The sequence below is a fragment of the Eretmochelys imbricata genome, chromosome 10 (assembly GCF_965152235.1).
Source record: "Eretmochelys imbricata isolate rEreImb1 chromosome 10, rEreImb1.hap1, whole genome shotgun sequence".
Lineage (NCBI taxonomy): Eukaryota > Metazoa > Chordata > Testudines > Cheloniidae > Eretmochelys > Eretmochelys imbricata.
This window is the reverse complement of record NC_135581.1, coordinates 62,200,411-62,225,331: the sequence shown is the minus strand read 5'-3', so window position 1 is coordinate 62,225,331 and position 24,921 is coordinate 62,200,411. Positions and strand designations below refer to the sequence as shown.

Here is a 24,921-nt window from a genome sequence, read left to right as displayed (position 1 = left end):
TGATGTAAGTGCAAGTGTCCCCAAGTGTGCTACTTACCATCGTGCTTGGTACCCTCTAACATATCTCTGAATGGTGATGGCTGCTTTCTTCATGCGCAGGTACTTCTTTCGCATCAGCCATCCTCGGATTGTCTTCTGGATGCGGATGCAGGCAACTCTCAGCTTATCTGCTCTTATTTTTTCCAGATAGGCTACTTGACCAGCCCGAAAAAATATTTTTGTCTTACCAAACTGGTACTTATCCTTGTCCTATTTTCAGATGAAATATATGATCAGCAACAGAATTAAACAATAGTGGATAAAAAAGGAGATTCAAAGGCTGAATTGAAAGCAGAGTCAGTAAAGAGGTAAAACTACCCATTTAGTATTTCAGTGAAATCTGTACTTACAATAGGTAAGGAAGCAGGATTTTTTTTTACCCTATTATGTTCTGTGCATAAATTTTTAGAATTAGCAGGGTTAGGGAATTGGAAACTTAAGGAATAATATATATGTGAGGATTGGTTACAACTTTATTCTAACAGGAAATATTTTCTGAATCAGAAAAAAAGTTTTCATTTTTTTAAAAAATGTGTCTAAAAACTGAAGACTCATATTTCCTCTGCCAAATACGGCTTATATTTAAGGTACTTTGTTGTCAGTTTTTACTGAAAAATCCCTGGGTTTAACAAAAGCTATGCTTTTTTTTTTAAACTGATTTTTACCCAAACTTTGGACCACTCAGGCACATGAAAATACCGATTGTTAAGAAAATCAATACATTACATTAGTGAGATGTGTATGTTAGTAATAAATTTGTCTAAGTGTAAATGTAAGACTGTCTGTTAAATAAGATAATATAGAAGAAGAAACACACTCACATGTATGCATGTGCATACATGTAAGTACAGCTAATATACAGTTCATGAAATAAACCATAGCTTTAAAAAAAACACTGCTTTTAATTTTTAATACTCTTACTTTTTTCTGTCCTCCCATCCCCCAATATTAAACCCAATATTTACCCAAAAAACTGGAAAGTGAAGTTTTGCAACAATTTTCACCCACTTTATAATAAACACCAGTACACATCTAGGAAATTTTAATCAAAATATAAACCAAACATGAAGGACATTGTTAATATTCAGGCTACAAGGATCAGGACGGTTGGTATTTCTCATGAAACTGAGGAAAAACACTAGTGAAACTGATGAGACGAGGAAAAAAAAATCAGTAATTGAAAGGAAAATTAAAGTAACTATTTTTAAATTGATATCTGACCTTCCTCAACAGTCAGTCTTAAGCTATATTACAGAGTACAAATGTTTTAGAAAGGATTTGAAAAAATGACTTGATATCTATTAGCCTGAGAACCAACCCTACTAGCCCAGGGGAAATATCTGTGCCCCCACACTCATGTACAATTGTATGGAATAAAACCAATGAGGCATAATGGACAGAGCAAGTTGAGATGATTGCAGCACACTTGGGGGGCGAGGAAGCAAGGTTCGGGAGGGGCTATGGGTAGTGGTGGAAAAACAGGATGAAATCATTTGTGTGTACTTTGACTTGAAATTTACACACAAACACACAGGTAAAGCAATAACCTCCACTATTTAATAGGTACTATTGATTATTATTTGATGTCAGTATGCAAGCACTGGCAGTCAAGCTGAAAGCTCCAGCTGCTCCTATTGCTTTGAATGCTTTTAGTAACACACGAGAAAAGGAATCCACTCACATGACAGGGAGAGCATATGCACACAAGTGCATTTAAATGGAATCTTGAAAAAATAAACTGCATTCTATGCTTGTTTGTATAATACAATTGACTGATACTTACGCTGCCCCTCAGCAAGCTAGGTGGCTTTCTGATTTTAATTTCCATGGCAAGTCATCTGTGTGCTTTTACTTTTCCTCACCTATACCTTGCATTGAGTCATGATTAATCACCTTCTGGTTGAGAAATACATGGGAACCTGTTTTGGAGCCTATCTGTACTGTGCATTAACCCTTTGTATACTGGCTAATCCCCAGGAACCCCAGTAATTTCTTGTGTAACTCTAATGATTTTGTTTTATACCCAGATGATTTAAGTAATAGCTAATTCTTAAATGTTAAGGGGAGCCAGTAGCTGGTGCTGTACTGGAAGATGGGGAGCTGTTCACTCTTGGAAGCAAGGCTGGGTCAATACTCTTAGTCCTGCCTTTCCTGTGCTGGAAAGTCTCCTTCTCCTGCTGTTTATTTTCACCATTACTCCCCTAGGCTGGAAACTGGCTACATGCATGAAAGCTGTTAGGGAGCTTGCACAGAACATCTCTGTGTAGGAGGGCAAGGGCAGGGAGACAGCTAAGAGGTGGTAGGGCAGTGGCAGGATCTCACTATGCTAAGTGGAATTAAGGAATCACAGAATCATAGGAGTGGAAGGGAATTTGAGAGGTCATCTAGTCCAGCCCCATGCCCTCAGGGCAGGACTAAGTATTATCTAGACCATCCCTGACAGGTGTCTGTCTAACCTTCTCTTAAAAATCTCCAATTATGGAGATTCCCTAGAAATTTATTCCAGTGCTTAACTAACCTGGCAGTCAGGCAGTTTTTCCTAATGTCCAACCTAAACCGCCCTTGCTGCAATTTAAGCCCATTGCTTCTTGTCCTATCCTCAGAGGTTAACAAGAACAATTTTTCTCCCTCCTCCTTGTACAACCTTTTATGTACTTGAAAACTGTTAAGGAAGTGGAAGGGTTTTTGTTTGGACCAGGAAAGAGAGACTCCTGCATATTTGAATCCTCAGGATGATTATACCCTCAAGATTAATACAACTTGCTGTTAAATTAAGTGAGGCAGTCCCTCCATCCACCAGGGCTTAAAGTTGTTGTCTTCCCAGCCTCTGCTAGACCAGAGAACCAAATCCCCACCACACACACAGCAACACTGGAGTGACTTACACTCACTGAAGCAACATCCCATTTTTGACAATAAAAAGAATGGTTGATCCTTAATAGCAGCCAAGGCCTGATGCTTCCAAAGCTTCAAAAAGAAAAGTGAGTGTCACCCAATCCAGCAAACAATATAACACTCAGAGAGACTATGATTTTCCTAAACTAGTGTTGGCTGCTGTTTGAAATCCCTATCAACTAATAATAACTTATGACTAATTTCAAATTTGTAGAGGGGAAGCAACACATTTTCAAAAACTATCTGTATAATTCAGGATTCCGAGCAATATTTATAGTAGGGCTTTCAAACGATTAAAAAAATTAATCACGACTAATCACACTGTTAAACAATAATAGAATACCATTTATTTAAATATTTTTGGGTGTTTTCTACATTTTCAAAAATACCGATTTCAAGTATAACACAGAATACAAAGTGTACAATGCTCACTTTATATTTATTTTTGATTACAAGTATTGACACTGTAAAAAAATAGAAGAAATAGTATTTTTCAATTCACCTAATAAAAGTACTATAGTGCAATCTCTTTATCATGAAAGTTGAATTTTCAAATGTAGAATTCTGTAAAAAAAACTGCATTCAAAAATAAAATAATGTAAAATTTTAGAGACTGCAAGTCCACTCAGTCCTACTTCTTGTTCAGCCAATCACTCAGACAAACAAGTTTGTTTACATTTGCAGGAGATAATGCTGCCCGCTTCTTGTTTACAAGGTCACCTGAAAGTGAGAACAGGCATTCTCATGGCACTGTTGTAGCTGGCGTCGCAAGATATTTATGTGCCAGATGCGCTAAAGATTCATATGTCCCTTCATGCTTCAACCACCATTCCAGGGGACATGCGTCCATGCTGACGATGGGTTCTGCTCGATAACAGTCCAAAGCAGTGTGTACTGACGCATGTTCATTTTCATTATCTGAGTCAGATGCCACCAGCAGAAGGCTGATTTTCTTTTTTGGTGGTTCGGGTTCTGTAGTTTCCGCATCAGAGTATTGCTCTTTTAAGAATTCTGAACGCATGCTCCACACCTTGTCCCTCTCAGATTTTGGAAGGCACTTCAGATTCTTAAACCTTGGGTCAAGTTCTGTAGCTATCTTTAGAAATCTCACACTGGTACCTTCTTTGCGTTTTGTGAAATCTGCAGTGAAAATGTTCTAAAAATGAACAAAGTGTGCTGGCTCATCATCCGAGACTGCTGTAACATGAAATATATGGCAGAATACAGGTAAAACAGAGCACTTATCCCCCAAGGAGTTCGGTCACAATTTAATTAACACATTTTTTTTTTAAACGAGCATCATCAGCATGTCCTCTGGAATGGTGGCCGAAGCATGAAGGGGTGTATGAATGTTTACCATATCTGGCATGCAAACACCTTGCAATGCCAGATACAAAAGTGCCATGCAAATGCCTGTTCTCACTTTCCAGTGACATTGCAAATAAGAAGAGGGCAGCGTTATCTCCTGTAAATGTAAACAAACTTGTTTGTCTTAGCAATTGGCTGAACAAGAAGCAGCACTGAGTGGACTTGTATGCTCTGAAGTTTTACATTGTTTTGTTTTTGAATGCAGTTAGTAACTCCCTCCAAAAAAATCTACATTTGTATTGTTTTGTTTATGAGTGCAGTTATATAACAAACAAACAGAATCTACATTTGTAAGTTGCACTTTCACAGTAAAGAGATTGCACTGCAGTACTTGTATGAGGTGAATTGAAAAATACTATTTCTTTTGTTTATCATTTTTACAGTGCAAATATTTGTAATCAAAATAATATACACGTTGATTTCAATTACAAGACAGAATACAATATATATGAAAATGTAGAAAAACATCCAAAATATATAATAAATTTCAACTGGTATTCTATTGTTTAACAGTGCAATTAAAATCATGATTAATTTTTTTGAGTTAATCGCGTGTGTTAACTGTGATTAATTGATAGCCCTAATTTATAGGTTTTAAAAGCTACAATTCTACTACCAGAATCAGCTTCTCCAACAAATTTTTGCATGTCTGTTTTCTGTCACTAAGGACATCTTTTTGCTTCATCAGGACACGGTAGCGGCTGAAGAACTCTTGATACGTCCACCTGTACCAAGAAACAGAAAGGCTGTTAGCCATACAACGGAAACCTCTCACAGTGAAAATGCCTCTTCTGAAAACAATCTGAGAAACGGCAAACCTACCTTGAGGGGAAGCCAGCTGCACTGATCCGGATAGTTTCCAGAACACCACAAGCTCTGAGCTGCTGAACTGCCCGCTTTTCATCAAACCTATATAAAAAAAACAAAACATCTGTCAAATGGCAGACTTTCTAAGTGAAGCTCTAGCCAAGTTTTGTATGAGAACCCAAGTTCAGAAATGGTGACAACATTAGAAATGCAAACTAGCAGATTTCAGTCAAAGAAGTTGTCATGAGTACAGATTCTTCAGGAGTGCAAGCTTTGAATCAAATTCTAAATGGAATCAAATCATGAAATTGTGGGTATCCTTCTCAGACAGCATAAAGGAGAACTACAAAGCTGTCAGCTAATAATTTTCTCTCCATTCAGCCCCAAACATCTGCTATTATTATGTGTGTCCCAATGCTTTCAGGATACACTATTCTGCTGCTGTATACTATGTTTTCAGAGACCATTTATGAACCAACGTACGTGAATGGAAACTTGAAGTCATTGGGCTTAATGCAACGCACATAGTGTGGAGTTGTAGCATTAAGGGTTTCCATCAGCAGATGAAGAGAGTTCCGAAACTGTAAAAAAGGAAAAGAAAAAAAAAACAACAAAAAGGAAATCAGAATACGATGAAACTCAGTCTTGTTTGAAATGATCTCAAAGGGGAACTTTTTTTATTAGATAAAAGAGGTTGTCTTGAAAAATCCAGCATAAAGACAAATTTCAATAGAGCAGTTTGGTTATGTGCTGCCCCAGTGTATGCATCCATACTACAAATTCTGGTGGTTCTTCGAAGCAATTCATATACACTGCAACACTCTTGTGGAATCAACGGCAATCATACTGCCATACGATACACAAATGCTTGAGTTGAAGTGTAACCACACAAGCTGCAGGAGCTGGAAGACTGGGCTATTTTGAATTTCTAACTACATTCTATTTTGTGGGCAACAACATATCCAAATGTGAGGTTAAATATTAACAACGGAATACATTCTGTATTGAACCTTTACATGGGCAGCATAAATTATAGCACCCAAATCTGCATGTTGTGTCTGAAATCAGCAACAATCTGAACAGGCATGTTAAAATATCACAATAGACATTTTTTCCCAGCTGGTTTAAAATCAATCCAGATGAAAGAGATGCAAAACAGATTTCTACCAGAGGAAAGATCTGTAGAAACTGATAGGTGGTTGGTGACTGTTCACTTTTTTGGAGGTAAGCCAGCCTGTTGTTTCAACTTTTTCAGTCTTAGGGTCTTATTGGATCCATCACTAGTCCTGGATTCCCAAGAAACACAGTGGCTTTGAATGCTTTGGATCATCTCTGGCTGGCTCAGGGGCTGCAGCTCTGCCTTTCTAATAAGGACCTTGTCACAGTTCCCCATGCTTATATAGGCACCATACACCAGTATCTAGATTATCACTTGGTGTGGTACACCTGAAAAGCCGGACCTACAGGAATGGGCTTTACCTGGAACTATCCCTGAAAGCCACTCAGATGTTTCAGCCAATGCAGAATGTGGCTATTCACTAATAAAGTGGTGGAGGCTGACAAGCATATAAACCTGGACTCCAAACGATGAACAGGGCTCCTGTTTGTTCCTGTGCGCAATTCGAGGTGCTGTCAATCATCTATAAAACACTAACTGAGGACTGACAGTGCCAACAAACCACTTTTTGTCCTGTGCTCTACTTCTGGCAGTTATTAGATCCCCAGTAGGTGAGTGGCCGGACTTTCTCAGGGCAGGGTCCCACTCTGAAACAGAGTTTGCCAAAGCCTAAATTTGGCAAGTTTTAAGTCATAGTGCAAGACATCTGTTTAATCCGGCTTTGTAACTGTTGATAAGTGGAAAGTGATGGGGCAGGAGATTTGCTTTATGGTCATGCTGATTGGCATATTTATTTTTTAATTTTGATATATACATCTAGATATTTTAGGGTAAGAACTTTATACTTTTGGGGCAGATTTTCAGAGGTGCTGAACACCCACTGTCTTCAAGTGAAGTTGGTGGGAGCTCAGAACCCTTGGAAAATCAGGGTAACCAGGGATCAGATTTTCACAGGAGCTGAGCATCCAACATGCTAAGCTCTTTTGAAAACATGGTCACTTAGTTTGGGCGTTGAGTTCTTTTGAAAATCTCGCCCTAACTGTGTGTTTTATCTGGCCTTAACACTGTATACAGTCCAAACTGTAAGCTATAAGCAATCCTAATGGTTACTGTCAGAGTTAGATGAGCAAGTCCTCTTTAAGAGCAGCCATCCTATATTGCTGTGTACAGTAAACTGTTGCTTTCTTACGTGGCCATGCAAGGCTGGGAGAGCAGGTCTTCATGAAAGTATCATATATGAACGTGAGGTACTCCACCCACAAAAAAATTGAAGCAGTATAAATGCTCAAACATAGCCTACTTCTCTTATATGGATTGCATAGTTTTTGCTGAAGATTTCTATCAATATTCTAGCAATCCTGGTGTCCGATCCTTAATCAATGTCTTACTGCCCATTTGTTGGTGATGCCTGATGGAAGCTAAAGATTCCACAACACTTAAAAAGAAAAAGGTAGTGGGATGAGCCGAACCTATTGCTGAGAGCCATGATGGTGGCCTTTCTGTCTGAACCAACACTCCTGAGCAGTGATCACAAGAAACCGCTGCACAGTATGAGACCAATAAGACACTAGAAGGGGAGGGGAAAAGATTATTCTAATGAAATTAGTCACTGGTTCAACTCACCTGATGTCCCACAGTTTTCTTATGTTCCTTGCTTGCTTGGCCTGGTCTGGCCTTGGCGGGTTTTACAGCAGTGCGAGACAGCAGCGTGCGGCCTGAAGGGGTTGCTGAGGTGGGACTAAGGGCCTTCTCTTCATCCTGAAACAACTCTGACAGCATCTTAAACTGGTGGAGAAGTAGGAAAAACAAGTTACCTCTCAGGATCAGGGGGTGAGTATTCCAGAAGGGAAGAAGTGCTGTCTAAGGGTCATGCAGGGGGTCTGAGAATGAGGATGCCGGGTTCTTTTTCCTAGCTCTGAGTGTCTGTGTGACCGTGACACAGAGAACAAACCATTTAATCTAGAAATCGGTATAATTGTACTAGTCTGCCTCAGACAGGTTTTAGACTTAATTGATTATTTATAGTGCTGCTTAAGATCCTCCGATGGAAATAGCAGAGTACTGATGCTGAAGTACAAAGAACGAATGGTATTATCTTCTATAAGTATCTAAGATGGTTAGAATCCTAGCTCATTTTCTGTAAGCAGTTTTCTTTTCTTTTGGTGGGGGGAGATGGGACAGAGTAAGCAAGAGCACACACATGCATGAACAACATGAGGTGTCCAAGCCTGTGCTGATTTAATGATAAAATTGTTTGTATTTGTGGATGTCTTGGCATCACATTCTGGCTTGACTTGAGTCTTGTGCATAGAGCCAGCAATAGTTTCACAGCTCAGCCAGTCTGTGACACTGTCACAGGTTACCAGTCCCTTTAAGGGTATTTGGGCTCTGGCACATTAGCCATCCCACCCCCCTTGCTTCCCCCAGCTGGTCCTGATTAGCTGGGTGATTTCACTGAAAGGGCTGAGAACTCAGTTTGAGTGTGGAACCACAGACAGTGGGTAGGCTTCCATGGAAGGCTCTGAGTGATGGCCTGCAGGAGACTGAGGGGACTCCAGGGAAGGAGCCTGGAAGTCAGGGCTCCATCCCAGAGACAGAGACTGAGACTGAAAAGTAACCCAGAAGGGACTGGGGAATGAGCCCGGGACAGACTGAAGAGGAGCCCAAGTGGGGAGAAAGTACTTTTTGTTTGAACTTGTTACCTTGAAGGGGGATTGGACTCAGAGTAACCCAGATGAAGGTGCTGAACCATGGGAATCTCAGGGACAGACAAAACCTGGGTGAGGGGAAACTGAGGCAGGCAGCACCAGCAGTGCCACACTTGCCCAGCAGACCTGCCCTGTGACACACTGCTACAGATGCTTTCTCAGTGTAGAACTGCTGCTGTATAGGACAGCTTGGATGCTAAAAGAGAACATCAGGAAAGCCTCCTCTGACATTCCAGTAGTGTGTCAGGCTCCTCTCTAGCTGAGCAAGGAGACTGAATGGCCCAAAAGGCTCCACAGAGAACTCCGGTCTAACAGCTTTCAAATACACCCATCAGCTAGAAAGAGGATGGATTTATCCGGCTGAAGATCCACTCTATCTGGCAATCATAAAGAATGGTGAAAGAACCTGCACAGTCTTTCCAAGCAACCTCTGGGACCCAGCTCTGGTCCCCTTCCCTCCCTCACAGCAACTGTAAATGACAATGATCACAAAATGTAACTCTGCTATAATAGCAACCTGAAACAATAGTAACTATACAGGTAACTACAGATAAAGCTTCCAGGTAGATAACGTGTAGCACCTCAGAAACATTGCCAGAATAAGGAAACCTGAGCCCTTTTACCTATAAATGAATAATCTTTAAACTAGCATGTGTTCTCTTATTCCCAAGAAATAGGAACATTACATTTTCAGTAACATAAAGCAATTAGCTAAGTATGGCTCACAAGGAACGATCACTAGTTGCCTTATCAAATTTGATGAGTGTGCACCATGATCAATGAAACAGTCCGTGCAACTGTACCAGAGTGAACTGTACCAGAGTGATGCAGTCTGCTAGCTCAACATTCATGCCATTTCTTTAGCATCATGTGTTTTAAAAAGGATGCAGCTGCCCAGGGCGATATAAAGTTACAATATGGGGGCCAGAAGAAATCTGAAATTCTTGAACTAATAGAAAAAGATTAATATCAACTACCTAGATATCTAAAAGACATATCCAAGCCATTTCATACAAACTGTGTGGGTCTATATCAGTTAAGTAAGGAAGCCAATTGTGATTTGAATCTTAATAAGCTTCATCCAGATGAGTCTGCTACTGGCATTAACACAAAAGAGTGTGTCCTTCCTTGGCTCTGCATTGCTGATGGGCCAGCGTTTCTAAGAAATCAAATCAAATATTGAGGCTCACTATCCCCCTCAGGTGAAGGTCTGAGTGTAAAAATGTTCAACTTAATTTAAAAGTCACCATTTTCTAAGGCATCATCTGCGATCGTGTGTGGAAACGGGGGCAATACATGGCAATTCTTTACCATTGGAACTGAAGGCTCAAACTAAAGATTGTACATATGAATAGGGCACTACTGAGGGAGTCTTCATTGTTTTTTCCTGGCTCAGCACCTCTCTCGGTTTCACAGGGCACTGGCAGTGCTCAAAGAGAAAAAAAAAAAACACGGCTCAAAGGGCAGACAATCATGTGGTAGGAAACAAGCAAGCATTTTTCATTTCCACATGAATTTTACAGTTGATCTCACAGACATGCTGCTAAAACATGCCAGCAGCAAGCATGAAAACTGAGAACTCTCATATATTACATGCACTGGAATAAAACATGCTCGAATAAGTGCCATGGACTAATTTCTAGAGCAGGCTAACATTTCAAGTTGTGCATTACATAGCCCTTCTAGGGAAGCATGCGTGCCGTGCACTTTGAATAGACCAAACTTTCTCCACAACATCATAAATCTCTAAAAGCTGTAATGATGCAGAGGTAAGCAATTATTAGAATTATAAGTGATGCACTAGATTTTAGGTTTACCTTCTGTTGAATATGTATGGCGAACCCAGAAAACAACAGCAACAACAACAACAAAAGTAGATTAAAATCAGGAATTAAACCAGAAAATCAAAAGCTACTGTGAAGAATTACTAATAATTAAGGCTGCCTGAAAAATTTCCAAAGAAACATTTTTCCACTGGATAATGGGGTTTCCACCAAAATCTAAAGTTTCTGCAGGAAAAAATTGATTTTGGTGGAATTTCCAATGGGAAAATCAAAACATTTCATTTCAGGTGGGACTGGATCAAGCTGACATTAATCTCTGCATCTGCCTGAGCTGGCACCATGCTTTATGGGAGTTATAGGTCCAGATCCCTCATGCTCCCATTCTTCTCTGTGGACCATGCTCCCCAGCCAGACTAGATCCCCATGATGCCTGACAGTCTCTTCCTGTGGCTGATGCACTGTGGCTGGGCAGCAGTGCCAAGAGGGGAGAATAGGGGCATGACAGATCCACAACCGCAACTCCCAGGAGGCACCACAGCAGCTCACATGACCAGAGGTTAACATCAACCTGAAATGAAACATTGCTGAACAGAAAATGTTTGTAACTTCTCATTCCATAAAAAGTTTAGATATTTCAACTTGGTATGCCAATTCATGATGTAAACAAATGACACAATATAGGAATTTCCCATGGGATGCCTATCAGCTGCATTAATGATTGTATGGGTACTATTCCAACCTGTCTGGAGCTCTACAGCTAGCAAATTCCCAATAGCTGCCATCAGGAAGTACATTTTGTACTTGCATTTTCATTTCAGAAGAGAAATAGCTAGCATTCCTACCATTAAGAGAAAGTAGCTCTTCTCCAACAGTGAGCATGTCACACATTATACCTTGGTGTAATATTTTAAAGTTTTTAAATGGGATAGTCCCATGGAGTTTAAAAATAAAAAACACCGTCAAGGATCAGCCAGTGTAGATTTTCCTGCTTTACTGGGTTCTCATTTTGATTTGGCTTTTGGAAGAGGTACATAGGGGCAACCTGGCTTTCTTGTATACACCTCTACCCCGATATAACGCGAATCCGGATATAATGCGGTAAAGCAGCGCTCTGGGGGGGTGGGGCTGTGCGCTCCGGTGGATCGGCGCATCAGCGTGTCTGGCTCCCACATGCTGCTCTGAGCGGCGTGTTAAGGGTGCCAGGCCAGGGCCGAGAGGTTGGATAATGGGGCCACGGGGGGAAGGGGAATGGGGTCGATTCAGACGTGCAGGGGCAGCGTGGCGGGGCTTGGCCAGGCTGCGGTGTCCCGGCGGGCAGCTTATGGCTGGAAGTTCATGCCCCAGCCCGGGTGCCTGCTGCCAGAGGGGGCGGGTCTGTGCTCCGGCCCTGGCTCCGCGCCTCCTGTGCCCTGGCCAGGGGGTGCTGCGCGCTCTGCCAAGCTGGGCACTTTTGCCGCTACCGCCGCTTCACTCAGCTCCTGCCTCCCTCCCACGCCCCAGCCAGGGGGTGCTGCGCACTCCGCCGGGCTGGGCAGTTTTGCTGCCACCCCCACTTCGCTCGGCTCCTGCCTCCCTCCTGCGCCCCCACCTGAGACCCTCTACCCCTACTAACAAAAATGATTTAGTTCGCAAGTGCACAAACATTTTTATCCTAAAGGAATAAAAATATCTTTCCTAGTAAAATTTCAAAACACATTATGTCTTTGTACACTCTAATCCCTCTACCCCAATATAACGTGGTTTCACCTATATTGTGGTAAGATTTTTTGGCTCCCGAGGACTGCGTTATATCGGGGTAGAGGTGTAGTTGTTTACTTTTAATTGGTCTGGACAGACAAGAAAATTCTGTTTTCACAAAACATTTAAAAATCAAAGGTGTGCAGTTTACAAGGGAACAATCAAGCCTATTCTGATCCATCAGGATCCCTTGATATCTTCCAAAAAGCCCGAGCAAATTTACAGTGAAAATTTATTGAAAATTCATGTAAGACTAAAAGTAAAAAAATATTCCAAGCAGCAAAGCAGCAAACATACCAAGCCAATCTCTAATTTGTGGTTTTCAAAACAAAATTTTCCAATCTGATTCCATTAAAATCTATGGCTAAATACAGACAGACTTCAATGGGAGTGAGATCATGTCCCATAGCTCTCTAAATACGTACAAACAACTAAATAAATAGAAACTATACCCAAGTGGAGAGGGCCATTTAGACTCGGGGCGTGGGGGGGAGAACAACTTTCATTTTTAACGCTTATATAAAAAAAGCTGACCCTTAACTCGATATCCCATGTCAGGGGAAAAAAAAAATCAATCCTCAACACTAACCTTACTTGATTTTAGGACCTTGATTTGTTCTTCATAAACTGTGTCTTTGTTCTTTTCCAAAAAACCTTCACATTGATATTCCACCTAAAAACACAAAAATGTGATTTTTTTCTACAAAAACTCATTAGGAGTTCATTTTTGCAGGATTCACCAGCTGTAACCTGTGAAATTAAAAAGTTTACTATTAATGTTGTTTAAAATATCAGTCACTGAATACATGCTTGCATGACAAACACTGCTTGTAAGAAAGGTTACTTTCTAATAAAAAATGGAACTTTAAACCATAACATATGCATAACTGCTGTAATTGTATTAAACAAGACAAAGTGCACATGTACAGAGATGCCTTTGCTGAGACAGTGTGATTGAGCGGTTATACAGGCTAAGAGCCAGAATCTGGGCTGAGCCACTTCACCCCCTTGTGCTTGAGTTAACATAGCTGTAAAATTAGATAAAAGCCAGACCTCGCTGAGAAACAGATAACCCATCTCATGAGATAGGTAAAACTGGTCACACTGCTACAGTCAGCTGCACAAAGATCTTCATCTGCATTCAAATAGGCAGCTGTCTTCAAAAGTAATTGAAGGTATGTATTCAAAAGACGACAGACTCTATAAATGATAATGATACCCACTTCTTAATTCATTCTTCTATCGCAGGAAGATTGACTCTCTTGGACTCAAAGAAAGGCCACAGGCCTCAAACTAAAACTGAACAGAGATGACTTACCTGACTTAAGAATGGGGGAAAAGAAAACCAATTGCCCCAAATCCACAGAATAGGTATTTTAAAAATACAGAGATAGTAAGAGATATTTATTTATGTGCCTCTCTCAAACTAACCCCAGGAAAACAGGGGTTGCATCAGCAGCAGTCTAAATGTTCACTGAAAAAGAATGACCTCTTTAGTAACTTTGCTATTAATAGGACTGGGATCAAGAGTTGGAGATGAATGCCCTCTTTCAAAAAGGAACTTCACTGGTTTTGTCTCTCCAAGCTACATGTCTATGGATGGAGCATCTGCCCACAGTCCTCTTCTCTTCATTGAGAACTTCGCCATACCCATTTTGTAACACACTGGCATTGAAACTATTCCCATAGCTGTGGCAAAAATAAATCCCGAAATTCCTCTACACAAAAACAATGCTCTCAATGCTCATTAGCCATTATGGAACAAACTCTGATCAAGTCGCTACAATATTTATTAAGGTGAACTTCACCTCTGTGGACAGGGCCCACACAAAACCCATCTACCATTTAAGCCCTATTTTGAATTTCACCTTAACTTTGTAATATTAAAATGAATCTTCCCAGCTGAAAAAAATACCACTAGAGGGAGGCAAAGAGCTCTATGAATTCCTCCAGGGAACAACCCAGTTTACAAACCTTGCCAGCTAAGGCCCATATTATGGTTCTCCCCCACACCCACCGCACTGTTCCAAAATGTTTGTATATGTTAACTTGTACATATATGAAAGACTAAATGACTAAACATTGGTAATTCCTCAGTCTTACATGTGCTTATGACTGCCACAGCCTGGGACTTCCCCAACCCAAACTATACTATTCAGTACAGAGTTCAAAGCATATTTTAAACAGCCAGGCTCAATGTATTTTACAGTATGTAAAGAGTTTAATGCTTTATCTTTTTGCTCTTTCATGATTTCCAGCAGAGAAATGGCTCATGCATCAAGCATAAGCATTCTCTTAACTATTTGCTATTATCAAGGACATGGTGGAGAACAGAGGCAAAGCAGAGTCTCACCTTTTCTAGGCATAAATTCAAGTACATGCGAGGAAACAAAGTAAGGTCAAGTAAAGACCACAAATCCCGCTGATTCTGACATGATGCTGTTATTCTTTAGCACATGTTGAACTACCAATATAGCCACATAGCTCCTATAAATATTATAAATGAAAATTCTTTTGGGTTGTATGAGAGCAAAATCCTCATCCAGCCTTCCTCAATATAGCGTCACTTTAACTCAGAATTTAACTCCTTCACATGAAGACTCCAATTTTTCTTTCAAAAAAACATTTTTCTTTTCGTTAATTTTCTAGGCTACTCAGTAAATTTAAGCATCTGGTAAGAACCAGACTAGCAACATACATGCCAATGACCTACTTTGTCTTCCAGGTCATTAAACACAGCTGCTTTCACTCACCAGGTGAAAAAAAAGAAAAAGCACATGTTGCTCCAGTGACAAGAAGAGGAGTGTGTTTGACTCTCTTTGTTGTCAGCACATTGAAATGACAGCAAAATGAGGTTGTGTTATGGTGACTGTTCAACTGAGCAGATATTGACATAAACATGCAGTAGAAATACACAATAGGAGAACTGGCATTGTAATATTATATTGTGGTATATAAACAAATTAAGGTGTAATCTTTTAGAGGAAGGATGGTCTACAGTTAAAGCATGGAACTAGGAATTGGGAGAGCTTTTTCATCTTCCCACCTCTGCCATACACTTGCTCTGTGATCCTGTGCAAGTCACATCTCCTTTCTGCTTTAGTTTTCCATCTGAAAGATGGGGATAATAATATCTACACCGCAGAGGGGTGTTCTGAGACTTCAAGCATGCTGACATCCTTGGCTATATAAGTACAAAGTGGTTTTCAGGGACGTGCTGCATTCAGAGCCAGAAGTTACTGCTAGTAATTGTGGCTTATACTGAACACCCTAAATAATTCTCACTTTGACATAGAAGTAATATAGATCTGTACACAGAGTTATGTGCAAATATTGCAAAGGAAAAAAAATCCTTACCTTGTCAGCAAAGTGTTGTATGATAAAAGCTTTGTTTGACATACGTGGTTTTTCGAAGAGTGCACATTTATTCAAATGCGTATTATACAATTTCTGGGCCCAAGAGTCATCTGATCCTTTAGGCATCTACATAAGAGAATATAAAACACCATTTGCTCCATCTTGTGGACCTTTTAGAAGTGAATAATACCAGAAAAATGGTTCTGTGATAATGGGGGACAACACTTTGCATTCTACTTCAAACTTAAGCCCTCTGCTAAATGGAAGATGAAAAGCCAGTAACTAATTATGGGTCTGACGCTACAAGCAGTTATCACTGAGCGTGCTGTTTATTACTGCAGGTAGCACCACTGGGACGACTCTCAGCAATGTTTCTGGGAGCAGGCTCTACCCAAGTTACAGACACTCTGAATAGAATGGGGGAAAGGAAAAAAGAGAAGGTAGAGATAAATACATTCTATCAACAGTGTTTCAGTGCAGTATATCTGGAAGCAAAAAGTCATGTATTATACACAAGACAGCTTATTAAAGACAGGCTTACCAGGTCAGAGCATATCCATTATTATTAGTTGTTTGTAATGACTCAGCAAGGAGAAGCCCCAAGTCACTGTACACACATGTAATAAAAAGAGAGTCCCTGCTCCAAACAGTTCATAATCTTAGCATATGATAAAAGACAACAGGTGGAGAACAAAAAGAATGATGGGGAGTCACAACAGTCAAGACATGAGATGATCAGAGCCTGGACGGGAACTACATATATGTGGATTTAGAGGAAAGGCCGGATTATGCTTGTCTTTTGTTCTCCAGTAGTTGCCAAATCTCTTCTTAACTGCTCCAGATAACTTTAAAATCAGAGCATCAAAACAATCGTTAAGTGTAGGTGACTTTATTCCCATAAGCACTGCAAAACGATAACAGAAACAGGAGACCAGTGTATCTTTCAGTATAGAAGTCAAGTCATTTGAACACGTACCTTACATTCCTCATCTAGCAGATCCAAGATGCCCAATTTGGCCTCTATGAGATTAATGCAAGGCTGATTGTCATAGAAATCGATCAAGGTCCATGGAATTTGTTCCTTCATATATTCCTCTTGTTCCAGCTTAAAGACATGCTATGCGGAAAAAAAAAAAAATCTGTGAATGAAAATTCAGGCCAAATACACTGCCTTCTGTTAACTTGTTTTCTTCATGGTACATTACACCTAGCCATTCAATGACATAAAAGTTAAAGCTGAGCCAAACCATTTAATAAACAAGTGGAAGAAAGGCAAATTAACCCCTTTCTCCTGGCCTATGCAGACTAAATTAAAACATTATTTAAGAGCAAAGCCTGGTTTTTTCCTTATTCACTCCTAAAAAGAATCTATTATAGTGCTATCTGTGAACGTGCGAGCGTGTGTGTGTGAGAGAGAGAGAGATACAAACACATATATTTGCTTCTTCCACACTGTGCCAGATGTCTTTGAAAACAAATAAGATACTCAAGTACAGGGACAGCAGTTCTGATAGGTAAATTAATGTCCCACAAAATATTCATAAAGAAAGCTGAAATTCTTGAAATTTGAGATTTTCAAATTCTCACGGTTTTATTAAAATTGCCCTATTTCGCACAAAAAACCCGAATAATTTTTTGCATGTTTTCTACTGAGAGACTATTTTGAGATTCATTTGTTCTCAAATGGTGTTATGTTCAAACTTAAAAAATGTAACAGTTTTATTTTAGTGATTATTTCATAGAAGATATAATAAAAAAATTACACAGCCCTAACAGAATGTTCACAGAAAGCAAAGTGAAAGTTTTAGAACAAAAATCCCAATAGTAAATATTACACATGCAAACTTTTGTCAATCTACAGTCATTCTTTTTAAAATAAACAAATCCTATGGAAATTTTTTGTTTGTTTTACTCAGTTTAAACTATATTTTTATCTCAACTAAATTGTAATACATATAATTAGAGCTGGGTGAAATTTTTTTTTGGTGAATAGAAATTTTGCCAAAAAATGCATTTTGGGCTCCAAAACTATTTGCAAATTCAAGTCGAATTTGACAAATACTTTCATTTGGGGAAAAAATGAAAAATTTGAACACTCCATTTTGAAATGTTTTGTTTCAACTTTTCATAACAAACCACATTACATTTTCACATTTAGCCAAAAGAAAAAAACACCAAAAATGACAAATCAAAACAAAAAACTGATTTTTTTTGTTTTGAAATTGCCCAAAAATGTTTCAGTTGATTATAAACAAATTTTTTTAGTTTGTTGATTTGAGAAAAAATGTGTTTGGGCTTAAATCAAACCTCCCCAACCCTGGATTTTTTGGTTTGGCTCCCAAATGGAAAAATTCATTATTTGCTCAGCTCTCTATATAATTGCTCCGACTCAGAAAAAGACAAATTCTGAATATATTCTAATAAATATAATCATTTGTGACACTATTTAAGAGACATGTAATTTTAGTCTAGATAAAGACACACAACACCCTCAAGGTTATCTTTGACTGCCCTCTGAATTCAATGCAGAAGTCTATCAGTGCATTCTAGATCTCCAGCACACACCAGTAAGAAAGCAGAAAACTATCCTGACAAAGTAGTTCATCCTTTTTATTTCATTAGCTTAAGCCTTACACAATGCCCTTAAATATAGACACTCCTTAGAAGCAGATCATGGGAGCTACGCTACATTTTAGGCACTTAACCCTGACATTACATGGTAAGATAATTCCTCACTGGAAACTGAATGATCTATATAGAGTAACCAGATGTCCCATTTTTAAAGGGACAGTCCCGTATTTAAGTCCTCCTGCAAGTGTCTCAACTTTTTCTTAAAAATGGGCAAATTGTCCCATGTTTTCTGTTTCCCCCACCTCAGTACTGGCAGGTCCTGCTGCTGGCCAGATCCCTGCTCACCAGATACTTGCCCACCAGTGGTAAGTGGAGGGGTTCACTGGCCAATAATTGGGTTGGGTGTGCAAGGCTGGTGGTGGGGAAGATGCAGTACATGGGGCTGGCCGCTCTCCATGCTGGTCCGTCAGCGCAGCCCCCTGCTGTGTGCCGGCTTTCGGACAGCAGGGCCCACCCATCCCGTTTCCAGCTGGCACTGGCTGGATTTAGAGGAAAGGCCGGATTATGCTGTGTGCGGAGAGGCGCCAGCTGGTTACATGTTGCCTCTGCTGCCTACTTATCAGCCCTTTATGTGCTCCCCTTCACACTGTGCTCTCCCTGCTTTGCCCTTTTGCCCTCCTCCCCTGAGCACGTCCCGCTCCCAACGCTGTGCGGAGAACCAGCCCCTGGACGGAGCGCTCAGCTCACCAACAGGCTCTTTTCTTCCCCTACTGCCTCTGGCGCCCAGGAAAGCCCAAGACCCTGTGGCCCAGGGCATTGGCCAGGAGGAGCCAAGCTCTGCGTGTGACGAAGCCCTGCACAGCGCTAGCACGAGGAAGCCTTTCTGCCCCCCTCAGCTAAGCTCTGGAGTGGCGGGGGTGGGAAGCAATTTCCAGACTGTTCTCACCCTGACCCTGCAGGCTTCCAGCCACAGGGGAGTGAAGGGGTGGGGGTGGGAAAAGAGATGAGCTCTGCAAAGATAAGGGCCAGGTCATCCCCCCACCCCACCCCCCTTGCCACTGGAAGCAGCTACCATCTTTTCCCTCCTGCACAGTGCCAAAAGCCTGCTGCTGGCCACGTTCTGGTGTGAACCCTAGCAGAAATCTGGGGAGAGGGGGCATGTGATGCTACATGCCCCCTCTCCAGGTGTTGCCTCTGGAAGATGTGGCGTCAGGTACCAGGAGAGACTGGTCTGTCCTGGAGCCCAGCCAGGCAGAGAAAGCAGAAAGCACCGAGCAAGGGGGGTGAGGGTTGGGTCGGTTGGTCAGCCCCTGTGAGAGAGAGGCGTACAGGAGTGTGTGTGTGTGTCACCTCTCCCCATGTGAGTCCTAAAGCCTTAAAGATAAGAAGGTAAATAAAAGAATCCAACTACACAGTATTTCTTTTTAACACGGGCTCAGTCGACTTAATGTTAATCTGAACGTTTGTACTGCATAGTTCTGATTGACTGCAGTTGAATACAAGTAATTTTACCAGGTGTCCCATATTCAGCATAAGGAAATATGGTCACCCTAATGATCTAGTTTTATTGAGGAAACACATACTTGTTATTCAAACCCTATATGTAAAAACAATCATTTTACTTTAAAAGAATTAGCAATCATCTGGTGAAAAAATCTCTCTATTAACAACAGCTCAATTTACCACCTGAATGTCAAGTTCCAGTCACATTGGGGCTTGTTTCTGATTCTACAATGCCTTTTAACTTGAATTTTACTCACCTTTCTGGACCCAATTTTGCCCCAAAATACACCAATGCATTTCCCACTTACCCAATGGGAGATGCATGTGAGTACCTGAGGGTAGAACTGAATCCTTTCAAGGAATGTATAAATGAATTTTTCAAATCTGAAAATGTAAGAAGGCAAAGTATGCAGATGGTTATGGTAGAACTAGCCAAGTTTGCGAATATGATTCTGTTGATGGCTCAGTGTTGATCTTTCCTGATTCACAGTACCATAAAAGGATGACAAACTGCAGGTGCACAACAGCACAAAATTGTGGCCGATTGCTAAATGCAAAACCTATTTTATTGAAGAAGTAGTAAGGGTGAATTTGAGCCATGTTCTCACCTATAGCTATACAGGTAAGTTCTGTATTTGCTAAGGTACTGATATACCCAGGCAACCTATTTGTAAACTTTTGGTAGTGCCACATTTTAACTTTTCTTTTAATTTCATGAGATTTCCTGATTCCATAAAGTTCTGTTTTCTTACACAACTGCACAGCAGTTGCCGATTCCACTTTCCACAACTTCGGGGTGGGGGGGCAGAGGGGGGAGGGGGCGAGGGATAGTTCAGTGATTTGAGCATTGGCCTGCTAAACCCAGGATTGTGAGTTCAATCCTTGAGGGGGCCGTTTAGGGATCTGGGGCAAAAATTGGGGATTGGTCCTGCTTTGAGCAGGGCGTTGGACTAGATGACCTCCTGAGGTCCCTTCCAACCCTGATATTCTATGATTCCCTACAGCCCCCAGGGCAGAGGACATACTAGGAAAGGGAGTGAGTAGCCAAACTGTGATGTACTGTAGTATCCCCAGCTGACTATGAGGACCATAATCACCCAGCCAGTTCTGAACAATCCCCAGTTTGTGATGGTCCCCAATTTGTGCTGCATCCAATCTAAACTGGATGCAGGAGAAACTCTGGCCCTCTGGGTGCAGGGAACAAACACTGGTTTGGTAACCTCTTGGAGCTCATTATGGGGCACAGCAGCAGCCACAGAAAAGACCATCCATCCTCTCAGCCATAATGTGAGCGCAGGGTTTGCTGCTGCCATGTAAGGAAGGAAATAGAATAAGGGTGAAAGTAGTCTGTGTCACAAGAATGACTCCTTGGGATCCCCCTCAGTGACAGAATCTTTGCTATAAGGATGAGAAACCTTTGAAATATCTTAAAAGCAGGGCATAGAGGAAAACCTTGGGAAGCTGTGACCCTCTGTAGCAACAGCATCAGCAACACTATGATAATATTGTGGACACTTTGAAGTGGGAATATTCAACTTCATTTCTGATAGATAGTTCACTTGCGAGTGCTCAGTAATTTGTGTGGCTGGGACATGTACTCATGGCTTAGGATCCAGCTTCCCAGAACACAAGCACTGTTGAGGTACATTTGCATTTTGACTCTAATGGAATCTAGCAATGCTGCTGACATTTAGGACCTGGCATAAATCACTCTGTTCATCTTTATACAGATAAAATACATAATTACAAACTATAACTCTGGCTAAGGATACAGGGTTGTTATCTGTTAAAATGGAGTGCTCTCTGAAGAAGGAAGAATAAAGAGGCTCCTCTCACCCTGCTGACTCTAATCAATGTTCAGAAGTGGCAGTACTCTTAAAAATCATGCCAATGTACACCATAAACCAAGAAAATTAAAGTGGCAGAGTTCCAGAAGTGAATGCCTGCTCGGTGCAACCACTGAAGAGGTTTGCATTGGAAGATATACAGATATGACTGGCTCCAAACTCATCTGCATAGTATTCTTATTAACAAGCAGTCTCAGCAACTTAATTGCAGAGCAAAGCTTATGTTGTCTTAAATCTATTACTATGATAAGAATTTAAAATACGCCCAGAGTAGCTGCTATTTAGTCAGTGTTTCCCAACCGGTGTGCCATCAGGCCTGAACAGATGTGCTGCGGAATTTTTTGAAAAACTACATGTGAGAACAAAAAAACCCCTTCCCTTGTATTTTAATTAGTGTTGGAGGTGGATCCCATTTCTGTACTTTTGCTCTCTGGGATGAGGCCCCTTTCAAATATTATGCATGCATCACATTCCATTCCCCAAGGTGAGATTAAGATAGCAAATCTGAATTCTGCAGAGTGGGGGAGGGGGAAAAGAAGGAGGAAGCCACCTTCTGATTGGCTGTCTCATTACCCCACCTCCTCCAGGGGCAGAGCAACCAATCAGAGCTCAATCTCCCTCTTCTTCCCCTCCCTTCCAGTGAGCAATACGTTGGCTCCTATGTCCCTCCCTCCCCTGCATCTGCCAGCTGGGGTGGGGGGGAAGAGCCCTGGAGCTTCCCCCTCCAGCCTGGAACATGACTGGGAACCCCACTGCAGCCCCCCAGGATTGGGAGAGGGACGAACCCCAGGAGAAGCAGAAGTGAGGCAGGGGGATTGAACTGGGAGAGGGTGGGAGCTGGGTGTGAGGTGGGGAAGCTGGGGATACTGAACTGGTGGGATGGAGGAGCTGGGAGGGCGCAGAACTGGTGAGGCAGAATTGGTATGAGCTTGGGGCTGGGGAGCTGGGGAGGCAGAACTGGTAGGGTCTGGGTGGCGATGGAGCAGAACTGGGGCCTTGTTCGTGTAAAATATGCGAGTCAACTGAAAATACTTGTCACAGTCTGTACAATACAGTTAATGATGTTAGACTCTAACATCACAAACTGCATTATACAGATAGTGAATAATAAAGGGTTGTAAACAGCCTAAACCGAGGCAATAAGAGGGCGAGTTCATTTGGAGACAATATGTTGGTGGGCCTCAAAATAATTAAAGATATCAAGGTGTGCCATGGCAGAGAAAAGGTTGGGAACCACTGCTCTTGATTCTCCTCCCATTCCACTCTAAGCCCCACATCTAAGACAGCTGGTTGTTATTTTGAAGGAATTCATCTCAGACACTGAGGACCTAATTAGTAGAACACATTTTGGAGAAGGGAAGTGGAGGGAAGAGGTGCCAATAATTTCCTACTTACCATATTGAACTGTTGCTGCAGTTTTTCATTGGCATAGTTTATACAAAATTGTTCAAAGCTGTTTATCTCAAATGTCTCAAACCTGCAAAACCAAGACATTCAAAGTTACTACCACAATGTAAAGATGTAATAAATGATTCTGTAATTTTAAATCATCTCTCTAATCATATTTACAAAGAACAATCAGTGGCATTCAGTAGGTTATACTGAGTATAAACATGACACAACAAAATCACAGGACAGATGGGGCAATGACACCCCAGTGCCAGGAGCAATTCTGAGACACTTTCTCCTTGCTAAAGGAGTGTCAATGTGGTGATGCTCATGGTTCCTGGGGAGCATGTTAACCATCCTTGCTTCCGTAGTGCCCAACCTACAGAGCAGCCTCGGAAGAGAATGTACATTCAACTCTCCAGAACAGAGGGAAAAGTGCTATAGCAGCTGCTGCAAAAAAACAAGAAAAAAAAAAAGACTAAAAGAGAGCCCAGAAAGGAGATGAGCAACAGTGCAAACTCAGATGCATGCAAAGGGGAAGAACCAGATGCCATTTATTAAACCATCAGCAGAAAAGTGGAAGATATATGAAGCAGAATGGAATATGGCATATTCTGCATACTTTAACCCAAATATTTGGACTAAACTAATATTTGGATCAATATGAAAGTCTAAGCACAAGCATATCTATATATTGTAATTTTTCCCCATTGTGATATGTCAATGAGCTACCAATGGCAAACTTGCTAAAGTCCAAGATTCAACTATGAATGCCTAATCTGAAAGCCAGGACACAGGTCCTAGGTGGTGTGTCAAAACCACCACCTAATAACTCACTACTACCTTTTTAATCAGAGTAACTAGTCACCATTTTTTTTCATGTTTTTCACCACGAACCAATACATGTGCTAAAGAAATTGACATCAGCTCATAGGCTACCCTCTTGCAGTACGATACTTATGCACAGAAGACTCACCCGTAAATGTCCAATACGCCAATGAAAGAATGCTGCTTTACAGTAGAATGCAGAGCTTTGTTCACATGATCAACAATCCAGTTAAAGAGTTTAGCGTAGATATGTTTGGCAAGAGCATCCCTGGCATTGATGGCCTGCAGTTTGGAAATTGGTTTGATGTAGGTCTCAGAGGCAGTAGCAAGCTTCCGATGGCAAAGCCAGTGGGACATCTCTTGGTACTCCACACCCATGAGGTCACAGAAGATGGTGAGGGGTTCATGTTTGGGCTAAAATAAAAATAATCTCCTTAGGTCTTTAAAACAATATTACCAATATCGCACATTTAATGTCAGTGGATTTTTCTGTTATGAAGTAATCTAAAATTCAGCTGCAACAATTACGTTTTCACGCCTCTTCCTTTCTCTGTATCTATTTACTGACTTGTGTCTCGCACTCAGATACTTTAGTAAATTAGCGTAATCACGGAAATAGCAACATAATTTCCTCTAAGTGCATGTTTGTGGGTTGATCCCCATGCAGAGTATTCACAACCTGAACAAGAAATGAGCTACAAAAGTTTTCACGTGGTGACTAATTTTTGGAGTCATTATCTACTGAGCTAAAACAATCATAAACTCTGATTTGACATAGAAACCAGAGAATCTATACAGCGCATATGTATTTACCCCTATTTGACAGTATTTGTATATAGTACCTGAGAGGGCATGCTTCAATTGCATAAACTGGATGAAATAAAAAAGAGGAGGGGTGGGTGTGTTTAGGAGGAAGAAGTATAAAATATAGGAGCGGTAATCTGGGCAACATTCTCATACACTCATATATA

General features: G+C 41.0%; 1 protein-coding gene across 1 annotated transcript in view; it reads right to left on the bottom strand.

Annotated features, from left to right (window-relative positions):
- The window catches only part of MYO5A (myosin VA), a 207,123-nt gene that overhangs the window by 49,263 nt on the left and 132,939 nt on the right, over window positions 1–24,921 (bottom strand). Inside the window, exons 10-20 of the mRNA XM_077829326.1 lie at window positions 24,099–24,364; window positions 23,129–23,210; window positions 16,789–16,929; window positions 15,813–15,938; window positions 13,045–13,128; window positions 10,752–10,754; window positions 7,850–8,011; window positions 5,593–5,690; window positions 5,125–5,211; window positions 4,919–5,027; window positions 38–249 (exon numbers count right to left, since the gene is read on the bottom strand). Coding sequence (XP_077685452.1) covers window positions 38–249; window positions 4,919–5,027; window positions 5,125–5,211; window positions 5,593–5,690; window positions 7,850–8,011; window positions 10,752–10,754; window positions 13,045–13,128; window positions 15,813–15,938; window positions 16,789–16,929; window positions 23,129–23,210; window positions 24,099–24,364 — 1,370 coding nt within the window. The remainder of the gene's footprint in view (window positions 1–37; window positions 250–4,918; window positions 5,028–5,124; window positions 5,212–5,592; window positions 5,691–7,849; window positions 8,012–10,751; window positions 10,755–13,044; window positions 13,129–15,812; window positions 15,939–16,788; window positions 16,930–23,128; window positions 23,211–24,098; window positions 24,365–24,921) is intronic.